At 40.5% G+C, this 26,452-nt stretch overlaps 1 protein-coding gene across 1 annotated transcript in view; it reads left to right on the top strand.

The window, feature by feature from the left end:
- SYT9 (synaptotagmin 9) overlaps positions 1-26,452 on the top strand; it is a 201,939-nt gene that overhangs the window by 58,966 nt on the left and 116,521 nt on the right. Inside the window, exons 2-3 of the mRNA XM_042906776.1 lie at positions 4,011-4,362; positions 14,487-15,033. Of these exons, the coding sequence (XP_042762710.1) occupies positions 4,011-4,362; positions 14,487-15,033 (899 nt within the window). The remainder of the gene's footprint in view (positions 1-4,010; positions 4,363-14,486; positions 15,034-26,452) is intronic.

The following is a 26,452-nucleotide window of genomic DNA, read 5'->3' on the forward strand; positions in this document are numbered from 1 at the left end:
GCACAGTCACCCCCAAGCAGCAACACCTCCAGGGATCTGGATCAGAACTGGGTTGCCATTTGCCTCCTTTCATCCCTGAATCACCATCTGGTTATTCTCTTGGCTCTTGGACAGAAGGACTAATTATACTTTCCCATTTTTTAGAAAATTTATCTTTAGAATAATTATTTTTTTGATGTTACTATTTTTTTCAGTTTTTGTTATGAAATATAGCATAAATGCCAAAGAGTATATATAGTGAATACATATGGTTTCAGGATCAATCATAAAACAAATGGCCATGTACCTACCACCTAACTTAAGAAATCTCTTCTAAGCAAGGCTGTTATGTGATTCTAAGCTGATTCTCCTCCCTTTCCTAAAGTCATGGGTCTGAGGTGGGTAGTATCTGTGGCCCTAGTGATTCAACAGGAGTTTTCTAATACTTCTTTCTGAAAAAAGAGAGAAAAGTGTCCAGAGGGTGCCCTGAGTTGTTTAAAAACAGAAGCCCAGATGATTTTGCTTTGTGGTTGGTATGTCTGTGTAGGTCACTACTGGTTTCTCCTCAAAGGCATTCCCTGGCCCATTGCTAACCCACATGGTACCTTTGTGTGAATAAGAAGAAATCACTTCTGCCATTTACTAGAAATTCTCTTTAATACCTATCTGCACAAAAATCTATAATGATTATGAATGTGACTAACACCTCTAGAGCTTATAGGACACAACCATAATTCACGGTAAAAGTAGTAGGTGGCCATAGCGGTCTTCAGGTGGGCACCATCAGGCATTTACTCAATGCCTACAATGTGCCAAGTGTTCTTTTAGTTGCTTGGCATTCAATGCTGAGATGGATGGGATTCCTGCTCTCATAGATCCCCCCATGACTGGACTGGTGAGCAAGCTGTTTTTTGGGTGCATGAACTGGGAGTCAGCTAACAAGCTTGGGTCATTCTTGTGTTGGGTCAGGTCCCTGTGGTTACTAGCAGAAGTGGGTTAATTTAATTTCATTTATTTAGCATGTTGTCTATGCCACGTTAACCCTGAGAGGTTATGCTGTACCCAAGTGATGAGTTCAGAGCTTAAGTCCAGAGTGACCATATTCCCTGGTTTGCCCTGGGTACTGGGTAAAGTCTCTTGTCCCAAGTGATTATTAACATCACACCTCTCTCTCTTAAAGGTGTCCCAGCTTAGGACAATAAATTATATGGTCATGTGTATGAGTTAACTGTTTTTGCCATGGTAACAAACTCCTTCAAAATATTAGGGACTTAAAACATGAACTAGGGTTTGCTCATGGATTTGTGGATCAGCTGCAGCTCTTCCCCAGTCTGTGGATAAGGTTTAAGCTTGCTTCTCATTCTGGACTTTGGGCCTGTGCCACAAGTCTTCCTGTGATAGTAACTAAGTTGAAAGACTGGGCTTTATTTAAGATTTCTTCTCCTGGCAGAAGGTGGGAGCCAAGAGTCTTCTGGTCAGAGCTGGCATGGGCCATATCTCCTTGGATTTTATTGACTAGAGCAAGTCACATGGACAAAATCAACATCAGGGGATTGGGATTTATGCTCTTTCCTTGGTATGGGGGCACTGTGGTGGGAGAGAGTGAATATTTGATGAATAACAAAAGAATTAATCACATTACACTCCTAAACCTACTGCTTCCCAGTGTGTCCCAACCCCAGCCTTTGCTGGTGTTTTCTAGCAGTGTCTGTGTTAGGAAAGTGCCACAGTGATTAACAGGACATAGGAGTTTTACCTCCATTTGGATTACAGAATGTATTAAGGGATTTCACTATGGTATGGAGCCTGTTTTGTTTTTGTGTTTTATTGAACTAGGTGGGAGTTGATGTTTGCTGTGTCCACCTGATTAATGAGGATAAAGTCTCCTTTCTGTGTCCTGAGCACTACTACCTATCCTAGGAGTTTGCACAGTTGAATTTCCCATACTCCGTGTGAGCTGATGGAACCCAATGGAGCCTGTGGCCATACCACGCTCTCTTCCTACCTCATGTTGGGGCTCCATGAGGTGTGATTTCTGGTGCCCTTTACTCTGCCCCCACTGACTCTACTCCCTGTCCTCATCCTTGCCCTTGTTTCTCTGCACCTGGGAGTTTTAATTTTTATTGTTTCCTTAGTGTCCCTTCATTTGCTTGTGTTAAATGTTCAATACTGATTGGATTTTCCTTTAAAACAATTCTAGAAACCTCTCAATGTTATACTGGTTCACTGATGGATTGATGGAAGTCATCCTTGTTTCACATTGTTGTATAGTTTGCTAATCCCCTTTCAGTGGGTTGAGGAGAGAAAGGTGGCAGATTTGAGCTCACTTACCCATGTGAAACTGGAGCCCCAGTGTTGTCGAGCAGAGACAGAATATTATTTCACTGAAAAGGCAGGGATTGATGGGGAGGCGTAGAGGAGATACATTAGCTCCATCACCAGTCCTGGCAGCTGGCATTCTCTCAAGAGCCATTTTTCATGAGGAAACTGCTTTATCATTTCATAAGAATGATCAAGTACCTTCAGAGTCATGTTGAAAAGCACACGGATGGTGGGTGGTCAGCGTGACTCAGTAGGTAAGTGACCTGCAGTAGGAGTTCACATGCCTCAGCAGAAATGTCAGTTGTCTCATGTCATGGATTATCAGTATGCTGTGGATAATTAATATTGGAAAATTAACTTATTCCTAATTTTCTTCTTCACGAGAATATGAGTCTATGAGGAAGGTATGGAATGTGCCTTTCATGTTCCCCATTGTACTCTCTCCAAAACCTAGCCCAGTACCTGGCATGTAATGGACATTCAGAAAACTTTGGCTGAAGCAATGCAAATATTGATGATGGACAGTAAAGGCAAAGCCTGGGAGAATCCTTGGAGCTCCTACGTGTGATGGAGTGCAGTAAGGGCAGGTGGGAGTGTCGTTTAAAGTAGGGCTTACAGCCACCCAGGAATGAGTTCAGGTTGATGTCTTAGCCTCCCTGGGTCTACTGTAGCATGGAGTGGAAGCCTGGAGGGAGTTGGGCTTTGTTCTGGGCATTAAGGGCACAGCCACTGCACTGCCACGGACCCTAGCTGAGGCCATACAGTCCGGGCCTCAGATGCCGTGGTTGCCTTGCCATATTTGCTCACTCTCACCACTTTAGCACATGCCCGCTCACCTCCAAAGGCCAGCCCCTGCATTTATTTGAATGTTCGATTTTTCTGGCCACTGAAGCTTACTTTGCCACTCGTGCTGCAGGTGGGAAATGCCCCTTGAGAGCTGCCCTCCAATCCATGACTGAAGGGAGCTGACATTATAAATAGCCCAGCCCCTTGCCCCTTGGGTAACTGGCTTGGTAAAGCCCCCTTCGCTGGCTGCCTTCCCTGGATCACTTCCTTACTCCCCTACCTGTGTTTTCTTCCCCTTCTGAATAAACCACCTGCCCTTGAATACTTGTCTCAGGATCTGCTACTGGGGAAACCCAAACTACGGTGGTCAGCACTGGGTCCTAGGTACCTGGCCACTGGATGGGGGTATTCTTGAGGCTTCAGAGGACTTGAGCTTCATTTTGCTGAGACCCTTAAAAGTCAATGTCAAAAAGAGAAAGAAAGCACTCTAGTTTCTCTTGTATTAGAAAGTTGTTACTTAAACAATTCCCAAATTTCATTATACAGCTCTCTGAAATGATTGAGTAATTTTTAAGGACAGTTGAAACTGCCCTGCTCACAAAGCCTCAATGATTTGTATTGCTGTGGTGTAGGGTCTCAGTTGACTTGGAGGGCATTCCTAGTCCCCCTGAATATACCCCGTCTCTTGCTAGAGCAGACTGTTCATTGTTTTGAATCATGGCCTGCATGTCACTTTCTCTGTGCTGTGTCTGAGTCTCACCATCCCTGCGCCAGAATCAGGTGACCCGGCAGCATCCCTGGCCTATCTCCTGCGGCCAGCTCCTGAGGGATGAATGGATTAAAGGGTCATTCTGCCTGCACTGTGCAATGGATGGGCACAGGACGAGCAATCACACTGACCTTTGATCTTTGCTTCTTTGCAGATATCTCAGTGAGCCTGCTGACCCTTGTGGTCACTGCCTGTGGCCTCGCGCTTTTTGGCGTGTCTCTCTTCGTGTCTTGGAAACTCTGCTGGGTTCCATGGCGAGAACGAGGCCTGCTCTCTGGTAGCAAAGACGACAATCGGGAACCTCTTAACTACACGGACACAGAGACCAATGAGCAGGAGAACAGTGAGGGCTTCCTAGACCCTCCCACCCCCTGCCCTGACTCTTCCATGAAGATCAGCCACACCTCCCCTGACATTCCCCTCTCGACCCAAGCGGGGGGCCAGGAGAACTGTGCCCATGGCGTCCGTGTACAGCGCCAAGTCACAGAGCCAACCTCGTCGGCCCGGTCAGTAATGCCCCCTTCCTTTCTGACTGCAAGGCAAGGGCCACCTCGTTTCCCTCTATTGGCAGCAGTAGTGTTGGTTAGCCAAGGATCCTGTAACCGAAATTTCACATGTCCATTCAGTTTCAGAGATGCGAATATGGGAAAATGTGGTGCTTCCTATGCTCTAGTGAGGCTCCTTACTTCTCTTGAGTTCCCTGTGTAGGGTCCACAATAATAATAGTCCATAATAATAATAGTTACATTGCCAAGATTAACCATGATAAGTGCTAAGAACTTTATGCATTGTTTTATTATAATGCACAACTTTGCATGAGATGCAAAAGTTATTTTCATTTCACAGAAGAAGAAACTTAAGTCAAAGAGTTTAAGTAAAAACATCATAGATTGGTATGCATTCAGGGTTTGGACCCTGATTCAACCAACACCAGAGCCTGAGACCTCTTAGCCACTCTTCCCACTATCCTCCTAGTGCTATTGGACTCATTCTCTGTGCCTCTGACCTAGCCTAGCTGTCACACAGGCTGTCTTTGTAGTCCACAAAGTGGCTGGAGGTCTTTGTGCATCTTCAGCCTTTGTAAGGCCTAGAGTACCCAGGCCTCGGGTCACTTTCTTTCTGTGGGCTGCATGCTCCTCTTTAAGCAGTAGAGAAATCATGTAGTGCAGTGATAAAAACCCAGGGCTCTGGGGTCAAGTGAACTGGCTTTACTTACATGTATGACACACTGGACACATTACTTAACCTCCATATGTTTCCATTTCCTCTTCTGTGAGAGAGAAATAGTGATAATACCAACATATAGGTGCTTTTAAGAATGAAGCAATAACGTGCACATCCTGTGCTTTACATAGGCGGCACCTGGTAAGTACTCCAAAACGTGAACGGCCATTTTGATTTCCGTGTTGTTTTTGTCGTGATCATTGCCCTGTGGCTGGCCTCTTCCAGGACTCAGATGTTGCATAAACATGCCTTTCACGTTAAACAGACAATTCTCAATCCCCGGATATCAAAATTCACTTTCGACAGGAGTTTTCAAGATAAGAGATACAGGAAGTAGCTTTTTTAAAATGAAAATATTTGCTTGAGCAATAGCCAGAGGAATAGCATGTGCTGTTATTTGGAGAGTGCGAGCACAGTTTGGGGGCATTTTTTAAAAATCTTTTTTATTTGTTCTCTAGAAACGGAAGTAAGATTTTACCCTTTTTTATGTTAATCGAGTTTATCCTAGAGACTCTGCTCATTCACATTAAGTGGGATGGAATATGACAGTTTATAATTTAATTTTTCTACAAACCTATTTTAGCATCATTTCCAATTCTGAATCAAAGAGCTAAACCTAAAATATTCCTCTGTGAGGAAATGGATGGTTGTTTGCCATTTGATTTAGAAGAACTCCTCAGATTTTATCACTAGGATTTCTCTTTAGATATGACTTAAATATAGCTGGAGCTCTGTTTGATGCTGTCATGGCGTTCATGCAGTGGTGTAGACTCGTAATAAAATCCCTTCACTATTTCAATAACTGGAGTCTTTCAGATGGAGTATCCATTGAAATTGTTTCCTATTCAGTTTTACTCTGAATGTTAATTTTTCTGACCTAGGTCCCATCAATACAAGGTGATAGTACTGTGCTTTTATTAGATTATGGATCTGAGGACTCTGCCATGATTCTAATGAATTGATAGCAATCATATCACTATAATTATCACAGTATTTATTCTAGAAAAATATATAAGTACTCTACTTATCAAGAAATGTATTTCATTTAAGAATAAAACCTGTAGGGGTACCTGGGTGGCTCAGTTGGTTGAGCATCCGACCGTTGATTTCAGCTCAGGTCGTGATCTCATGGTTTGTGAGTTCGAGCCTTGCATCGGGCTCTGTGGTGACAGTGGAGCCTGCTTGGGACTCTTTCTCTCTCTCTCTCTCTCTGCTCCCCACCCCCAAAATAATTAAATAAACTTTAAAAAAAAAACTTTAAAAAAGAAAGAATGAAAATTGTAGTATCTTCACCACTGATTTATAGAAATTGGGTAGAAGGGGAAAAAAAGAAGAAAGCGAAGGAATTATTTCTATAAAATGAATTTACATTTAGATTTATTTTAGTTTGAGAGTCATGTAATTATCTTTCTGATGGGCAAAATCAAGTTTAGTAATATCTGATCTACCGTAAGAAAACTAAACTCTTTCCAGCTGTGTTGATCTAATACTGATAATTTGTATCATTGTGCATTTAAAACATTCTTACCTAAATTACTACCGACCTAGTTTTATGGGTTATGTTGGGAAATATGTATGTATTAGTTATGGTCTTATCATAATGAGTGGTATATGGTCTTCTCATTCTTTAGGAATTGTGTTATTTATAAACACACACAAAACATTTTTACTGACAAAATGAGAGAAATGAATGAAATTTCCTTCACGTTCCAAAATTTTTAACATTCTTTTTAAGTAATGTTCTCGATACTGATTTGGGGAGGGAGAAGGTACTGTGCTGAGATGGCTCTAAACAGTCTGCTCTGCTAGTTCTTATTTCTTCCTTTTTTTCTTGTAATGCTCCTACTTCCTCACTGTAATCACTTTCTTTCTTACTGCTTCCTTCCTGCAGCTGTCTGGGGACTTGTCCCCAGAGTCCCAGGACAGCTCCTTTACCCAGAGCACATAAGCCTTAGACTCCCAGTTAAGGGCATCCCCACTGTCCCTGCAGTCCCTCAGCATAGCTTCTGTCACAGCACTGACATTGGAAAGCTCACCCTCTCCTGGCCTCTTGATCATGAATATGTGCAGCTCCCACCGATGTCTATGGAATGCCCTAAAGATGAGTTTTGTCTTCTCAGAAGGTTTCTAGTCAGGACGACTTCCTGTTGTTTTCCCACGATCGAGCACATTAACATTCTGTTTCTAGCTAGCTCAGTTACTATTAGAACCCTCCAAAGTCCCTGTTAATTCTTTTCAATTTTAGATGAAATCCCTTTTGTATAATATACTGGAAATATGGATTTGTTTTCAGAATGCTTCAATACTAGAACATTTTAAATATCTCTATTCTAAATATATAAAAATCCCTAGGTCCTCAAAATAGAAGGAGCCTTTGCAAGGCATCTAATGCATTTCCTGATTCACATCCCAAGATGAAAGTCCAACCTGTTTTATTAAGTCGTCTCAAACTTCTTATATAACACTTTGGTTTTATAAAAATTTCAATTACCACACTGCCATCTCTTTATCAGGCCTGTTAGAACCTGTGTGTTATTGCCACAGTCTGCTTCTGTCAGCTCCCCACCTCAGCACCATGCAGCGCTGCCCCAGAGGACAAGGACTCACTAGGAAGCTTTACCTGGAAAAGCTCATCATGTTCCAGCTACACTAGCCTCTCTCCATGCCTTCAGTATCCCCTGCCTTTTCCTGCCTTGAGGCCTTCACGAACAAGCTGTTCCCTCAGCCTGGAGTGCTTTTGTTTTTCCCCTCCATCTCCTTTGCAGCTTTAATGTCCCACCTAAAGCATCACCTCCTCAGAAAGGCCTCCCCACCATCCTGTCTGAAGTATGTGCTCTTTCCTCCACTCCCTCCCACTCTGCATTCTCTCACATGTCACCTTGCCTGCATTTCTTCACAAGATCAAACTCTCTTTCTAACTAAATGATTACTTGTTTGCTTGTTGCCTGTACCCCTTCTCTAATCTAGGAGTTCTGTGAACTCAAAAACTATAGCCGCTGTTTTTCCCTGTATATCTAACACCTAGTGCAGCCCTGGCATAGAGCAGACTTTTTATTTTTTGTTTTTTTAATGTTTATTTTTGAGAGAGAGATAGAGAGACAGAGCATGAGGGGCGGAGGGGCAGAGAGAGAGGGAAACAGAATCTGAAAAAGGCTCCAGGCTCAGAGCTGTCAGCACAGAGCCCAACATGGGGCTCAAACTCATGAACTGCGGGATCATGACCTGAGCCAAAGTCAGACACTTTACCGACTGAGCCACCCAGGCGCCCCCAGAGCAGACTTTTTCCATGAATAGCTGACAGAATACCTTCATCAGTATCCAGCCACTTTTATCATGTTCCACTGACAAGAATGGCAAAAGGCCAGAAGTATAAACCGAAGAAGGGCCTATATGGGATGAGGCCGGTGGAGGGCCTTTTGTCCCAAGTCTTACCTGACTTCAGAGCCTTACACTTAGGCTTTTGGCCTTATCTCCAAACTAAGCAAGCCACAGACTCACAGAAATATACTGACAGAGTTGAAAGAAGATGACAAATATTGAACTTTATTTATTTATTTATTTATTTATTTATTTATTTATAATGTTTATTTATTTTTGAGAGAGGGACAGACAGAGTGAGAGCAGGGAAAGATCAGGGAGAGAGGGAGACACAGAATCTGAAGTAGGCTCCAGGCTCTGAGCTGTCACGCAGATACTGAGGTGGGGCTCAAACCCAGGAATTGTGAGATCATGACCTGAGCCAAAGTTGGATGCTTAACTGACTGAGCCACCCAGGCACCTCGACAATTATTGAACTTTAGATTCGGGTCCCATCACTGGCCACAACTCCAGTAAGTGGTATGCTGAGACTGAATGTTGTAATTACTCTATGAGGACCACAGTTATATTAAGCTATGTTTGTGTGTGTGTGTGTGTGTGTGTGTGTGTGTGTGTGTGTGTGTGTTGAAAACATTTTTTTAGATGTGAACATTTAAAACACAACAGTGTTTTGGATGAGTCTTAGATATTTCTCCAAATTTTAATAAACTGACAGCTTGGAAAATGGAAGTTGCTTAGACCTCTCTCAACTCCCATGAGGTTCTCAAACTAGATGTAAATGTGTATTTTCTCTACTGGGGTTTAATTATTGGAAATTGTTATTTCCTTGGCATTCATCTATTTATTCTAGACACTTGTATTAAGCATCTTCAATGTGAAAAGTTCCATATCATATACTGGTAGTAAAGAGATGAAAAAACATATATATATATATATATATATATATATATATATATATATATATATATATATATACACACACACACATACATATATATACATATATGTATTGCCCTGACCTTAAAAGATCCACAGCTTAGTTGGGGAAATAGGCAAGAAGAGCCTATTTCCACTTATGCACATTAAAGTACTCAAATTGTTTTCTAGAAGATCATTCTGGCAAGAGTGTATAAGAGGCTTGAGATAGGGTGAAGACTGGCTATAGTGGCTGATTCAGGTCAATAATGATGAGGTCTGAACTCCTGGAAGCAATGGAAGTAGAAAGAGGCATGCGTTGTGAGCTACTTCAGAGAGGGTGTTGGTGGACATAGGATCATCTTAGAAATAGGGAATAAAACATTGGAAGATGACACCAAGATCTCAAACTTGTTTAACTTGGGAGGTGTGGGAGGAAGCAGGTCATGCATCAGAATATCCAACTGCACTTGACCCTACACCTCCACTGGCCAAGGTGTGATGGTTACATCTTTCTTATATCACTCAGCCTGGAGACCTCTGAATCCTGCACTGAGAAAGATCCCCATTTCCTCCTGCCCTGTAGTGAGTTCACTTCTGAGACTTCCTCTTCCGTGTCTGCCTACAGCTCAGGACAACCCAACCTCTTCCTCTCTGTCACCTGGGGAGTTTTCAAGAAGGCAAACAATCCCATCCCCAGCATTTCCAAACTTCCCTGTCTCGACTTGAACCTAATAAAGAAACCCATGTGGTTCTGAAATCATAGTTTGCTTCTCTCTTTCCTTCCCTTGAACCTTGAAGCTCTGTCAACACTGGTGCCCCAGAACCAGGGAAGGGATAGGCCAAGTTTCACCTCTAAGATGGGGTCACTGAGATGATGGCAGGTAGAAGAGTGTAATTTGTCTGTAGTTGCACAGGATATTTGGAGGTGCAAAGGATAGTGGGAATGATGACTGTCTGCTCTCACCCAGAGCCTAGACAGAAGATGTTGGCATATATGAGGAGAAAGCTGTGGGGACAGAAGGGTTGAAGATCCAATTCTGCTGAAGAGCTGGTTGCCAAGGTGGAAACTTGCTTGATTTCCCTACTGAGGTCTACAGCACCAGCTTGGAAGCTGATAATATGAGGCCAAGTTAAGTAACCAGGCTCAGTGAGAGTACCATTTCCTCCATGACAGTTTCCCAAGCCAGAGGCCTCTCTATCTGTCTCTGTGGCTCCCTAACATCTGGTCAGTTCTTTCCCTCTTCTGACCTGCTGTGTGTTAGTGTTTGACTATTTTATCACTCTCCTGGCCAGCCAACTCCTTGCAGGCAGTGGCTAGGCTTTGCCTGTCTGTGCCTTCCACCCTACCTGACCCTTTGCTTTGCACATTCATATTTGGTAAATTGTGGTAATGTCCTCTTACTTAAAATCCAGTGGAGGTAGTTGGCTTTTTGGGTGATGGTTCGGGGACCAAGAGTTTGTTGGAGGACTCAAAGTGGGACCCTGGAACCGGCTAACTCAAATTTGAGGAAAGGAGAGGAGGAAAAGCTTTTTTTTTTATTTAAAAAAAAAAATTTCTTTTTTACATTTATTTATTTTTGATAGAGCACAAGTGGGGGAGGGGCAGAGAGAGAAGGAGACACAGAATCCGAATCAGGCGCCAGGCTCCAAGCTGTGAGCACAAAGCCAGACACAGGGCTCGAACTCACAAACTGTGAGATCATGACCTGAGCCAAAGTCGGATGCTTAACCGACTGAGCCACCCAGGCGCCCCTGGAAAAGCTTTTTTATATCTGGGTCCCTGCCTCTACTGACCCTTGGCTGCATCTCAGCACAAGGCTCAGATTCCTTCAGGCATTAAAGTGTTTTTGAGTTTGTTGTAGGAAATCTGCTTTACAGATTTTGTTAATCATCTTTGAAATAAGGATTTCTCCAGGCTCAACCACCAATCTTCCACCTCAGATCTGGGACAAACACATCCCGATCTTTCACTTCTCCACAACAGGAAAATGTGCTCTGTCTGCACTGAGGGAAAGTGGGAGGTAGGGGGAGCTGAGGGTCTCAATCCCAGTGGCTGGCTTCTCTAAGACAGCGTCAGAGTGTGACTTATTTACAGAGGACCCCATCTCTCAGCTTTCCTTTGCACCCCCAGTCTTTGGAAACCATTTCTTTTCCTTCCTTTAATTGTGCACATTAAGTCCTGAGAATACCAAAATACAGGAGTCCCCAGACCTACTCAGAGGACTGTCTGCTTCAGATCTCTCCTTGTCACACTCATTCTGTAGCATTAAAATTCCAGACCCTTGCCCTGGATTCCTGTGGTTTACTGTAGTCAAGGGCCACCTCCTTTGACCATTTTTAGAACCACCTCACCTGGGGTGACAGGGGCCAGATCACAATATTCTGTTCCATATCTTTCCTTTCTCTTGCTTTGGACTTGCCTTTCGATCCCACCTCCATGTGAATAGCCTATGAAATTATGGGATATTGATTTTCCGTTTCTTCTCCTTTGTCGTCTTCTTATCCCCGTGGCAGCTTCCGTGCCCTACTTGCTCATGTCTCAGCCAAGAGAGCTGCAGAGGTTATACAGGGAGGTGGTGAATTACCCTGGTTCCTACTCCTTTGAGCTTCTTTAGTCTACCCGCCCACCCCTCCGCCCCCCAACTCTGGTAATCCCTGACTCTCTCCTGAAAGGAAATTGAAAGCGATTGAAAGAGAGCCCCAGGGAGTGAGAACTGTCATGGCCTGTTACAGTCTGTGCTGTCTGCTTTAAGCCACCACCTTCCGGTTGGATTCAACTGTTTCCCTAACAGTGTGATCCTGAATGGAGGAAGAAGTATCGGGAATGAAACTAGTGATGGAAAACATTTGGGTAGATAATAGTGTTCATATCTGTGCTTGGTTTTTAAAAGGAATCTTCAGCTATATCAGAATTTTGAATGGAGGCATCCTGTGTGGTTGGGATCTTGTTTGGTCTTTGAAGTAAGATCTCTTCATGATGCCCTCCCCAGTCTACTCCCTCAACCCCCTGGCAATCCATTGTGGTTAGGAAGAGCCGAGCACATGGGACTTACTTCTCTTCAGATTTACTGTCTAAGAAAATGTACAAGTAAAACAGAATATGTGCCATTGCTAAACAGAGTCATGTATTTTAAATTAAAATTAAAATTTGCATGGCAGGCCTAGTCCTACATATAAGACAAAATGTTGCTGTGATGAGTCTAAAGGCAGTACTCAAAAAACCCAAAGGTAGGTTGTTATGCACAGAAAGTCAGCTCAGCAACCAGGTTGGGAGAAAAGTGGTAGCAGAGTGGCAGGGTTGGGTCCAGTGTAGACCCAGGACTGGTGTCCCATCAGACATTGGTCCAAAGAAGGTGGGCCTTAAGGAAGCACTTTTAATATTTAAACAGCATCACTAGACGGTTTCTGGAATGGCTTGTTGTAAGTGGGAACTGACACCAGCCCCAAGTAGGGCCCTTGTTTGAATCCAGACTGGCGGGAAAAATCAGTAGCAGGGGCCACAACTGGTACCACCCCTTTATGGCCTTTGCATAGAGCTGGACACATGCTGTTCCCTGCCAGTCCCTTCTGCCCAGAGATCCCAGTAGAGTGAGACTGGAGCTCTGTTCCGGCACTGCAGAGGGTCAATGTCTGGACAAGGGAGTGACTGAGCTGTACCAGCACAGACAGCTGGTTTTAGGTGTTTAGCAGCATCCCCTGACTGCCCCCCCCCCCCACTTGAAAAATCGTAAGATGCAGAGAAAACTTAAGATTGTGGATTTCTTTGTAAGAAGTTAAAATCTGACAACAGAATCTTTCAGACCACATGGTTTTTGCACATATGGGGATGCATGTGCCTGGGATGTGTCTGCCTGCGGTGGACTGGGTTGGCTCCGACAGGTACATGTGATCGTTCTGTGATTGTGCTCTTGTTGTACCATGTAGGTGATTAATTAGTGACCAGGAGCATAGGTTGAAGATGAAGAGGAATGGTTAGTATAACAACATCTGTATTACCAGGGAGAATAATTTCAGACATGTTTGGGGGTCTGTTAATCCCATTTTCCATCTTTATTTCATAAAGTAGTCTCAAGAAAGGAAAAGAAGACAAACTCAAATGTTTACTCTGCCTCTCAAACTATTTGTAAGTCCCTCAGAGACAGCCTGGCTGTTCTCTTTCACCTACTGGTGGACAGAGGCTACTTTAATTAAGGTTATTGGGAGACACCAGAAAAATATGGTATAGTGACTCTGAGCTGAAAACAAACAAAAATAACATGGAAAACAACCTTGTGTGTAATGACTACTCTCAATTTATGAGGACTCGCACAGATAAGGCAGGTTTCATAGAGAATTTCCGGGACACTACTAACCCAAACCAAAAAGCTTCTAGAGTAAAGACTAGATTCTGTCAGCAGATACTCACTTTGCCAATATCAGTATCCAACCTTCTTTGAATTCCTCTATACGTTTGTAGTAGCTTACCTTTAATTGTTATGCTGTTAGTGTTTATTGCAGAAATAAAACCCTTGCTCCTGATCACTAATCACCCACATAGTATGACAGAAGCACTGTCATGGAGTTGCCAGGGGCACCTGTCAGAGCCAACACAGTCCAGCACAAGAGGACACATCCTGTCACCTACATTCTCACAAGGGCAAGAACTGTGCTCTTGTGAAATGCTTTGATTTTAACCAGTAAGAATTTCTTTACCAATAAAGTTATAAGCCAGAGACAGTTAATTCTATCTAATTTAGAGACAGATGCATTCTTCTTAAGGCAACAACACATAGCTAACTATTTCAATTTCAGGATGATATTATATATAAAAGGTGAATAATTTTATTTTTAAGGCAGTTTGTACAAATCTTTACATTCCTCCAACCGAATAGGCTTCTTTATTGGCATAGTAGTTTAGAAAGTGCATTAAACCTTTACAGCTCCAAGGTCACGTGGTAGTAGGTTCGTTTCCTGATACCAAGCCTCGATTTTGAGCCTCAAGCCTTGGGGAACAGCTTACTCACATTGATGAGCCTTTTGAATTTAGGCCAAAAAAAAACCAAAACCAAAAACCCACGGATCTGAGCTTTTAACAGTGCATAACTGACTACCTCGAGCCCAGGCACAAGTTTCTGGAAGACCCGTAGCTATTGAGGTTGTAACTTTTCTTCTCTCTTCCTCCTCACTCAAGGCATAATTCAATCCGGAGACAGCTCAACTTGTCAAACCCGGACTTCAATATCCAGCAGCTTCAAAAACAGGAACAGTTGACTGGAATTGGCCGAATTAAACCAGAGTTATATAAGCAGAGGTCACTGGATACTGATGATGGGACAAGGAGTAACAGCAAAGCCTGTGGGAAACTGAATTTCATTTTGAAATATGACTGTGACTTAGAGCAGCTCATAGTGAAGATTCACAAAGCTGTCAATTTGCCCGCCAAGGACTTCTCTGGGACTTCAGATCCTTATGTCAAGATCTATTTGCTTCCTGATCGGAAAACAAAACACCAGACTAAAGTGCACAGAAAGACCCTAAACCCTGTGTTTGATGAAGTGTTTTTGTTTCCGGTTCCCTACAATGACCTTGCAGCACGGAAGCTTCACTTCTCTGTGTATGACTTTGACAGGTTCTCTCGCCATGACTTGATCGGCCAAGTGGTGGTGGATCACTTCTTAGACTTGGCTGATTTCCCCAGGGAGTGCATCCTTTGGAAGGATATCGAGTATGTCACCAATGTAAGTCCAGCATTTCTCCATTTGGGGGGAGGCTTCTTGGTCTGCATGCATACAGATTACTTACACCTTATTTTATTTTGGGGGCAAAGTATAAAACTCACTTTCATGTCTGGATAGCTGTTGTTTCAGAACCTTCCTTGTAACTTCCCAGAAGCAGACCTTTAACAGTATTCATTTTAAAAGTTCCCGGAATTGCTCATGAAAACAGTATTAAAGAGCAACGTTCTCTCTTTTCTACTTTGTAATTCTTAGCTATTCCCTAACTGGCAGTAGATATTATCTGCCCTCCTTGCCACATTTTCTGTAGAGCTTTCTTAGGTTGTTTGTGCTAAATGGATCCTGGCATCCTATTCGCTGTAATCTGCAGCTACGAGACCATTGCCAGGCTCTCTGAGAGCATTATGTCCTTGCCTGTGTGCCCAGGTCAGCTCAGTTGCATTTCCCATGATCAGATCTTCAACTTGAATCCCAGAAGTGAGAATGGTTGACAAGAGTTTGTACCACATTTGTAAATACAGAATCAAAGTGACAGGGAGTTCAGTCTGAAAAGATCTGCAGATATTGGCAAAGCTAATCAATAGAAGGTCAAATCCAATTTAGAGCTCAGGAGAGAGGTCTGAAGGGCTATGGCAGTGACACCACACACCCATGTTTACATTTTAAATGAGATTGCAGTGGTGATATTATTACTCCATTTACATCCTTATCACTCTCCTGCAGACATGTATTGACACTGCTGAAATAGAAGGAAAACTGGACTTTCTTGGGTAATGCTGATATTTTAGAGCCACTTGCTTCTTACATCAGTCCAGATTCCTTCAGGCAACTTTGCTCGCACATCTTCTAGAATGCGAGCCCTTCTGAGGCCAGCATAGTTTTCTTTCTCTGCCTTGGCATCCAAAGAAACCAAGCTCCATAATCCTTCCTCAGCTCAGATGATGATCCAGCTTGAATTTGGAGTCCCGTAAGTGAAAGGCTCTCATCCTGCTCTGGAAGAGAACACGCAAAAATCTCTGTGTGGTGACCAATTACCCACACTAGTCTTCTCACTCTTGTCTGCCTTTGTGAACTGGGGACTCACCCACACTTTGGCTGTTCCAAGAGACATCTTCTCTTCTCATGGCACTAGATACTGGTGCCAGCTTTGTCCTGATACTCACATAAGCAAAGTGTGGCACTCAGTTTTGCTGGCCCTTATCACAAGAATGAAGAAAGGAAAGAAAGAGCTGGAGAAAGCAGAGCGAAGAGTCTGTTTCTGAAGTCTTTTTTCTTTGTTTTGTTCTTTTTCACTAAATCTACCTATAGCACAATTTGCAAATTACTATCATTCTATGATAAGATTTACTATCAGAAAGAACAATCATCCAGCCTGATTTTTCTTCAATTCAGTTGGCTGGTACTTGACTTTTCACATAAATTTTGGCATCAAATTGCCAAATTAATAATTCTTTCTGGTATTTGGACTTGTATGAAGTCTGTAGATTAATTTAGGGAAATTGTGCATCTTTATGATATTGAGTCTATTCATTACCATAGTGTATTTTGTTTCATTTATTTATTTCTGTAAAATTCTAGGGGCGCCTGGGTGGCTCAGTCAGTTAAGCATCTGACTCTTGTTTTCGGCTCAGGTCATGATCACACGGTTTGTGAGTTTGAGCCCCATATCAGGCTCTGTGCTGACATTGCACAGCCTGTTTGGGATTCTTTCTCTCTCCCTATCTGCCCCTCCCCTGCTTGTGGGTGCGCTCTTTCTAAATAAATAAATAAACTTGAAATAAATAAATAAATTAAATTAAATTCTTTCATTCGAGGTTTATAATTTGCTTCATGAGGATCTTGCATGTCTCTTGTTAGATTTATTGGTAGGTGCCATGTTTTTCATTATTTTAGGTACAGTTGACCCTTGAACAACATAGGTTTGATCTGCTCAGGTTTACTAATACATGGATTTTTTTTCAGTAAGTGCAATACAGTGCTATAAATGTATTTTCTTTCCTTATGATTTTCTTAATAACATTTTCTTTTATCTGGCTTACTTTATTGTAAGCATACAATGTATAAAACATATAACATACAGAATATGTGTTAATTGACTATGTTATCAATAAGGTTTCCAGTCAACAGTAGTCAATTAATAGGTAAGTTTTGGGGGGTCAGCACTCTAACCTTCACATTGTTCAAAGGTCAACCATAGTATTTTTTCTAAAATTGCATTTTCTAACTTTTGTTGTTATATAAATGCAGTTTAAATTTATCTTCAATTTGGCAATCTTGTAAAATTCTTATTAATGCTTATAATTTGATTGTAAAATCTTCTGAATTTTCCTTATAGATAATCAGACATGTGACTTGATAGTTTTGTGGGGTTTTTTTCTAATCTGGATGCTTTTATTTATTTTTTAATTCAGTTTACAAACTAGAATTTCCAGTATAATGCCAAATAATAATTATGGTAGTAGTCATCCTTGACTTATTCCTACTTTTAAGTGAAATGTTTTTAACATTTTCATAGAGTATAATTTTGCTGTAGATGTTTTGTGGATGTCTTTACCATATTAAGAATGTATCCCTTGGGGCACCTGGGTGGCTCAGTTGGTTAAGCATCTGACTTCAGCTCAGGTCATGATCTCGCAGTTTGTGGGTTTGAGCCCTGCGTTGGGCTCTGTGCTGACAGCTCAGAGCCTGGAGCCTGCTTCGGATTCTGTGTCTCCCTCTCTGCCCCTCCCCCACTCATACTCTGTCTCTGTCTCTGTCTCTCTCTCTCTCTCTTTAAAAAATAAATAAACATTAAAGAAATTTTTTTTAAAAAAGAATGTATCCCGAAGAAGAAGAAGAAGAAGAAGAAGAAGAAGAAGAAGAAGAAGAAGAATGTATCCTTCCATTCCTTCATGACTAAGACTTTTTATTGTAAACATTTGTTTTGTCAAATGCTGTGATCTTGTGAGGTTTTTCTCTGCTATAATTTGCTATTTTACTCAATTACATTGATCAGGTTTTTAATTTTGAACCAATCTTATATTCCTAGTATGATCCACACTAGATTTGATATATTACCTCTTTTGCATATTAAGTTCACTTTGCTAATATTTTGTTTAGCATTTTTTTAATCTGTGCTAATGAGTGATACATGTAATTTACTTTCTCATATGGTTCTTATCTGGGTTGGAACCAAGATAATTCTTGTTTTATAAAATTAGTTGGGGGATTATTTTGGCTACTTTCCTTTTGTTTTTCCTTAGTGCTCCTGGAGGCTTTGGGGTTTGTTTATTTTTCTTTGAACTGAAAATAACTCTTTTAGTCTCTGGCTAGTAGTGAGGTTTAGGTAGTGAGGAAGAGAAGGGAGCAAGGTTGGCATATTTATTCCCCTACATAGCCTCCTTAGGGTATCTGTAGGCTGGCAATAACCTTCAACTGAAAGCCACAGTTCCGCATATGTCTTTGTTTTGTTATTGTTTTTAGAATGTTTTTCTGGGTATAAAAATAGGGTTTTTGGCATTGCCAAAAATGATTTTGGCATTACAAAGCTATCATTCCATAGTCATCTGACCTCCATTTGCCTTTGAGAAGTTGACTTTAGTATAATGTTTATTCCTTTGTATGCAGTTTTTTTTCCTTTGCTTTCAATATCTTGCTTTCCTCTTTAGTGTTCCATAGTTTAATTGCTCACGTTGCTAAGTGGCTATTTTTATTTATTCAGACTGATTTACAGGGTTCCTGAATATGAGATTGTTTCCTTTTATCAGTTCTAGAAAATTCTCACCCATTTACCTCTTTTCATTTGTAGAAGTTTCATTTGCGGTGTTTCCACACTTGCCTAGTATCCTTAATAGTCTCTTTTTTTTGTTTCAACATACTTTCAGTTCCCTTTTTAATTTCTTTTACCATTATGTACAAGTTACTTTTATATTCTGTTCCTAACTGCACCAGCTATAATCTTTGTAGCTCTGATTTTTTTGTTTGGTATTTCCATTGACTAACTCATCATGCCTTGTTGCCTCCTATATTTAATGATTTGTGATTGTGAGTTCATATGGCTTGAAACTTTGTCAGTAGAAAATTTCATGTTCTGTGCTTCATGTTCTGCATTCTGAAAGTGCATTCCTTCAGGGATGATTTGTGAGGTAACCAACAGGGAACCATTCGAAACTGAATTTTGAGCTTGAGGGTTTGGGGGCAACAGAGAAGTAGGGTGAATATAGGCTCCAAATGTGTAAGTGCAGGCTTGTATTAATGGTTAGAAATTGGCAGGGGAGACTTTTTTCCTTGCTTTCCCTAGAGCAAGTCGAGGACAGGATATATCTTTAGCTTCTACTTATGCAGGGTAGAAGTTCTTTTTTGTTTATCCTTTAAGGGTGTGACCCTTAATCTTTAGGATTCCAGCTCTATGCAGGGTTCTCCCACAGTTGTCTAAAAACCACACACTAAACCACTAGAGATTCACATTTACCTTCTTTAAAGCTCCAGTTCCAGGGCTTACTTACCTCCATGGATTCATACTTTCTTGCTGTTTCTGGCCACTGAAAAATTGCATTTTTGTCCCATCAGCTCTGCCATGCATTGAAAAGGATTTTGTAGGGGCATCTGGGTGACTCAGTCTTTTAAGTGTCTTGGCTTCGGCCCAGGTCATGATTTAATGGTTCATGGGTTGAAGCCCTGCATCGGGCTCTCTGCTGACAGCTCAGAGCCTGGAGTGTGCTTTGGATTCTGTGTCTTCCTCTCTCTCTCTGCCTCTCTCCTGCTCATGATCTTTCTGTCTCTCAAAAAATAAATAAATGTTAAAAAAAAAAAAAAAAGAAAAGGATTTTGTAATCCAGTATTTTTACCTGGAGGAGTTTCTGTGAGCATCTACCCTGTTGTTGGAAATATCGTGTGCTACAGTATATTGTTTAAAGATTGTTCAAAAAAGCAGTTGTTACCTGTACTAACTGGATAGTAATCTGTGTATTGGATGTTTGCCTTGTGATTGAATAGCCAGAAAGAACCTTAGAGGTTCTGTAATCTGAAATCCTCACTTGGCCCATGGCACTGAGGTGGAGGGCCATTAGGAGATTCAGCTAATCTCACGTAGCTGAATAATGGCCAAACAGGAATTAGGACAAAGGTTTTCAAGCCAGTTCAGTCAGTTCATGAAAAGATGTTTCAAAATTATCATACATGCTGGCTGGCTTCTCTTTGCCTGGCTATCTCCTACTAAGCTCTTAGATCCCACCATAAATGCCACTGCCTCAGAGAATTTGTATCTGAGACCTGGACTAGAAGGGTAGGTTTTTTTAGTATTTGTTTCCGTGACACTCTGTACTTTTGTCATTACTCATCATACCTTCCCCATTAGACTGTTCTGTAAGTGCGCAGACCATGTCTGGCATGTTCACTGCATGCCCAGCCTCTGGAATGGTGCCTGGAAGTAAAATAATTAATATGCACTTACTGAATAAAATGAAGCTCCTTATGTGGGGCTAATTTGGTGAGGCTCCAGGGACTGATTTGGTTGGAGAGGAGCTTTATGCAGTGCTGAAACCCATAAACTAATCTTTCCATTTTTAAAAAATCTTGTTCTTTATTTCTCCAAGTAGATTATGGGTTTTACAAATGTTAGCAGTCAAATAAAAACTAATCCTCACACCTTCCTGTGAAGAAACAAAATGGCAGTTATTGAGTGTAAAAACAGTAGTTTAATTGGACCTCTCAACTGAAGCTATATCAATCAATAAGAGTGTGATGCATCTCTGTGGGATATGTTTCAGTCAACAAGAGAGAAGACATTATCAGGGGGAAGGTTGAAGTTGAGAGAGCATGAGTTTAGTGGTCTGGGTGAATGTTGGTTGTCATGCCTGAGTCTTGACATTTTCATATACCCCACTCATCACTGACTCCCTGGTGAATAGGCATTGAGCATTCAGGAATCTCTCTTTCAATGGCCCTCTTAGAAACTGATTCAGAGACTTTCTCTGGGAATCTCTGATCATCTCAGCTACACTCTAATTTGGGAGAGATGGCAGAGTTTTCACGTAGTAACAGTGGAAGCCATGAGGTTTCCTCTGTGCCCATATGGACCCCAGTTCAGAAGAGGGAAGGGTACAGTTGACAATAGCATAGACTCTCTTTTAATGTTAGGAATTTTAAAACTGTACATTTCCATCAAAATCTGACTTTGTGAGTCATTGCAAAGTCCCATATCTTTCAGTGGCTGATTTAGGAATTTTCCTGTTCTGTCTTCTAAGTCCCTGAGGCCATTTTTAGACCTGACCGAGGTGTATACCTGGAACCAATCAGGAGGAAATATAAGTATTCAGGGAAGCCAGTTGAATGCAGATGGGGCAGGCAGTCTCTGTCACTGAAGAAGTTTATTAATTTAATCGTGTTTCATTCCATTGCACCATGAGTCCGAGGTATTATCATATGATTGTATAGCTATGTCAGATTCAGTGGCATCCTGGTAGATGTGTAACATCTGGCTGGTAGAGGTGGAGGGACAAGAAGGGGACCTGATTTGTAGCATTTCTTTATTTCCGTGGAGCAAATAACTCCTAGCGGCGCTGATTTTTCAAGCTACCAATGTGACATCACTGAAGGTGGAGCTGGCAAAAGATGCTCACATTGGCTCTTGCAAGCTGGTGCCTGTTGATAAGAGCTGGCTTCAGCACACAACTGCATCTAGTGCTGAAAATACTAACACTGGTTGGATAACTGATCCTAAGAGAACAACAATTTGAAAAACCCCATAGAAAGCCCTGGCTTCCAGCTGATGACAGGGAAGCCAAGTTCCTTCCATAATGTGGGTGTGAGTGGAGTCGGCCATCGCCGAGGCTCATGAGCTAAATCTTCACGAAAATCCACTGAATCCCACCCTGTCATTTTTTCCAGTCATGATCCCTCAGACATGTCAACCCCTCGACGTCAAGATTATTCAGAGGCAGTGAAAAGTGGCAAAACTGTAGAACAGAACATCTGAAGGAAGGGATTACTAAAGCTGCAGGTCTCTGACAGAGACTTTGATAGCTTTTATCCTTGCCTAGGACAAAGCTTTTGCTTTTTCAATGAAATAGATGACATGTACAAGAGTATATAGAATGCATATGTATGATTTAATAATAATAACAAAATAACATCAGTCAATCCAGAATTTAGCTCAAGAAAGAGAAAATTGTTTATCTCTTTGAAGCTCTCAGTGTGACTTTCCTCCATCCCTCAAGTTTCCCCAGAGATAATCAATAAACTGAATTTTAGAGCTACAATTCCCTTGTTTTTAAAATCACTTTACCACGTAAAAATTCAGGTTGTTCAGTTTTGCCTATTTTTGAAATTTTGTGGAGAAATTATATTGTATGTATTCTTCTGCAAACTGCTATTTTCAGTATTTTGTTTTGAATTGCTTATGTTCATGTATATACTATAGTCCTTTTTTTTTTCTTTTTTGGCAGGGGTGTTTTAGCATTTCATCGTATAGTGTACCATAATTTATCTCATCTCTTGGGCATCTGGGTGGCTCAGTTATTAAGCATCTGACTTTAGCTCAGGTCATGATCTCACGGTTCATGAGCCCAAGTGCCCCGCTTCGGGTGAGCATGAGCCCTGCTTCTCTCTCTCTCTCTCTCTCCCCCTCTCTCTCTACCCCTTGTGGGATTCTCTCTGTCTCTGTCTCTCTCCCCCTCTCTCTCTGCCCCTTGCTCACTTGTGCCCTCTCTCTCTCTCTCTCTCTCTCAAAAAAATTTATCTAGTCTCTTGTCAATGGATATTTGAATTAAGTTTTTTCTATTTCAGGAAATGCTGCTAAATGTATGTTTTTTAAATTTCTTTTTAATGTTTATTTTTGAGAGAGAGAGAGAGAGAATGAGAATGAATATGACTGGGGGAGGGGCAGAGAGAGAGGGAGACACAGAATCCGAAGCAGACTCTAGACTCTGAGCTGTCAGCACAGAGCCTGACGCATTGCTCCAGCTTACCAGCCGTGAGATCATGACCTGGGCCGAAGTGAGATGCTTAACTAACTGAACCACCCAGACACCCCTGTGTGTATGTTTTTTGTACATGTCTCCTGGGAAATATGTGCAAGAATTTCTGTTAGGGTATATACCTAGGAATGTAGTTTCTAGATCAAAGATAATTATATCTCAAGGAGGTTTAACAACAATCCCGGCAGCAGTGTGTGAGCCCATGTTAGTCTGTGCTCCCTCCAACACTTGGTGTTGTGTCACTCTCTAAAAAATTGACCATAGACTCTTCTGAGTATTGTACACTGACAATTATTCCATGCATGAATAAGGACAGTTTTGTTTTTTCTCTCCTTTTGGCTTCTCTCTCCCCACCATCTTTATTGCTTGCTTTATTGTATTTGCCAGGACTGCTGAAACAAAGGTCCACAGAGTAATCTGCCTTGTTCCCATCCTAAAAGGAATACTTTGAATTTTTATACTAATAGGCCATTGGCTGTAGACTTTGAAAACCTGAGTGGATATTGAATTTTATCAGATGACTTTATGAATTTATCTAGATAATCATATGTTTTGCTCCTTTTATCTTTTAATGTGATAAAGTATATTGCTTTATTTTCTAATTTTGGTAAAAACATTACTGTGATAAATCCAACTTGTACATGATGTATTGTTTTTCATATACATAGATATACATAAATGTATGTGCGTTATTCAGTTGTTTGGTTTGTTAATGTTTTGTTAAAGATTTTTGTAACTGAATTCATGAGTGAGATCAGCCCCTGATTTTATTTTCTTGTTTTCTGTTCATCTGGTTTTGTGATCAAAATGAGTTGATGGAGCATTCTTTCTTTTTATTCTCTTGAGGGTTTTGTGTACAATTGAAATCATCTTTTCTTTCAGTGTTTAGTAGAATTGACCCAATCAGCCTTCTGTGTCTCGTGTTTACTTTGGGGGAAATTGATTCCGTTCCTTTGTTATTGCACTATACAAGTTTTCTATTTCTTTATAAATCATATTTGGTGATTTAGATTTTTCTGTTTTAAATGTATTGACTTATAGCTCTTCATAGTCTTATCTTTTTATTTTCTACCTTATCCCTGGCTAGGTCCTTTTTCTCATTTCTAACATTAATTATTTGTTCCTATTCTCTTTTTCTTTGATCAATATCATTGGAGGTTTGTCAGTTTTTATTAGTCTTTCCAAAGAACCGTTGAATTTTATTGATTATATTTAATTTTTGTTTACTCTTTCTTCTTTTGATGGTATGATTTTTTTTATTCCTTAGGTTTATTCAGTTATTTCTTATTTCTTACATCTCTAGGTCCTTTCTAAACCTATTTTATTGAGGCATGATTGATGTGAAAAACTGAATATTCTGGACAAGTATGCATTCATGAAACCATTGTTACCACCAAGGCCATTGACATATCTATCACCTCCCACAGTTTCCCCCCCATCTTCTCTATTATCATTATTATTATTATTATTATTATTATTGTTGTTATGAGTAGTGGTAATAGTATTATTTTTGTGTGGTAAGAACACTAGCAAAGGATCTACTTTCTTGGCAAATTTTAAATATGCAGTATAGTACTGTTAGCTATAAGCACAATGCTATATATAGATCTCTAGAATTTATGTATCTTACATAACAGAAACTTTAGATATGCGTTTAAGACTATAAATTTCCCTTGAAATGCTACCTTAACTGTCTACAAATTTTGATATTTAATATTGTCATTATTCTGATCTGTTTTCTAATTTCAAGTATGTTTTTTTCTTTGATCTACATATTTTACTTGAAAGCGTGTCTTAAAAATTTCATATTTAATAGTTTTTTAAGTGTTACTGCCCTAATTAGAATGTGATCAGGTATGTAGACTATATTTTGCATATTATGTGATATGTGTTGATACTTGCTTGATGTTCTCTTTTGCCTGTTTTTATATATATGCTATATGTGCTAGAAAAGATTATGCATTACCCACATCCATATTTTAGTAGATATTTTTTTCTGCCCAACATATTGGTTGTCAAAAAACATGCTTAGAAGTCTCCTACTATGATAGTAGATTTTCAGTTTCTTCTTATAGTTCTATCAGTTTTGCTTCATATATACATGTATATATATGTATTTATGTTTATAACATTGGCACTTTTTATATCTTTCTGGCCATTTGAACTTTTTATCATTATTTAGTGCCTGCTTTTACCTAGAGAAATATTTTTTGCTTTCTAAGTGCACCTTTCCAAGTGCATCTTTTCTGGTATTTATAGAACTATAAACCCTTCCTTTCAGTTAGTTTTGTCTTATATATTTTTTTCTGTTCTTTTACCTGCAGATTTCCTATATTCTTATAAGTAATTGTAAATACTGAAAACAATGTATAGGTGGATTTTTGAAAAAATCCATTCTGAAAATCATTTACTTTTAACAAGTGAGATTAGTCTGTTTATGTCATTGCAAACATTAGTATTTTGGGGTTATTCTACCCTTTTATATTATGCTTATTTTAGTCCTGATATTTTTTCCTATTTTTTTTGAATTAAGTTTTCTCTCCATTTCACTTTCTCTCTTCCACTAACTTATAATCTGTTTGTTCGTCATTTCCTAAAAATTGTGACATGCATGGTTAATTTAATAAACTTAAGGAGTTAATCAAAACTATACTTATATCTTGGAGCCCTCAGCTGCAGTCTCCCTCATTCCAGGTACCATGGTACTGTTTTCCAATGTTTTACTTCTGTCTTGCCTTGCTTTTTTACTCCCTCAGTTAGACATTATAATTAATGTTTTCCATAGTCAATGATGGTTTTCATTTATCACATATTCATCACTGGTGTTTGCCATTTCTTCAGGCTTTCCTTAAAGATGACTTTTCATGTTTAGCACATCCTCAAGATACTGCTTCAAGAGAGGGCCTGTCGTTGTTAGCTCTCAGGATTTTTTTGTCTGGAAATGTTGCTATTTCACATTTATAAGTGAAAAAAAAAACATGACTATACATGTCTTTGGTGGATAATAACTTTTTAAAATTTTTTAACATTTATTATTTTCTTTGAGAGAGAGAGAGAGATTAAATGGGGAAAGGAGCAGAGAGAGAGGGAGAGAATCCCAAACAGGCTCCGTGCTGTCAGCACAGAGCCAGACACAGGGCTTGAATTCAGCGAGATCATGACCTGAGCCGAAACCAGGAGAATCGGATGCTTAACCAACTGCCACCCAAAACCCCCTGGAGGATAATATTTTTTTCTCAGCAATAAATCTGTTGTCTCCTTGCCTTCAAACTCTTGGTTTTGAGAAATCAGCTACAATCTAATTGTAATATACCTTTCTCTTCTCTGTTTTAAGACTTATCTTTGTCTGCAATTCTATGATGGTGTGGATGCTGTATATTTTGCTTAGGATTCACAGGGTATCTTGAGTCTGGGGATAAGTGTCTCATCAATTCTGAAAATTCCCAGCCATAATCTTTTCAAATATT

This window comes from Panthera leo, chromosome D1 (genome assembly GCF_018350215.1).
Source record: "Panthera leo isolate Ple1 chromosome D1, P.leo_Ple1_pat1.1, whole genome shotgun sequence".
NCBI lineage: Eukaryota > Metazoa > Chordata > Mammalia > Carnivora > Felidae > Panthera > Panthera leo.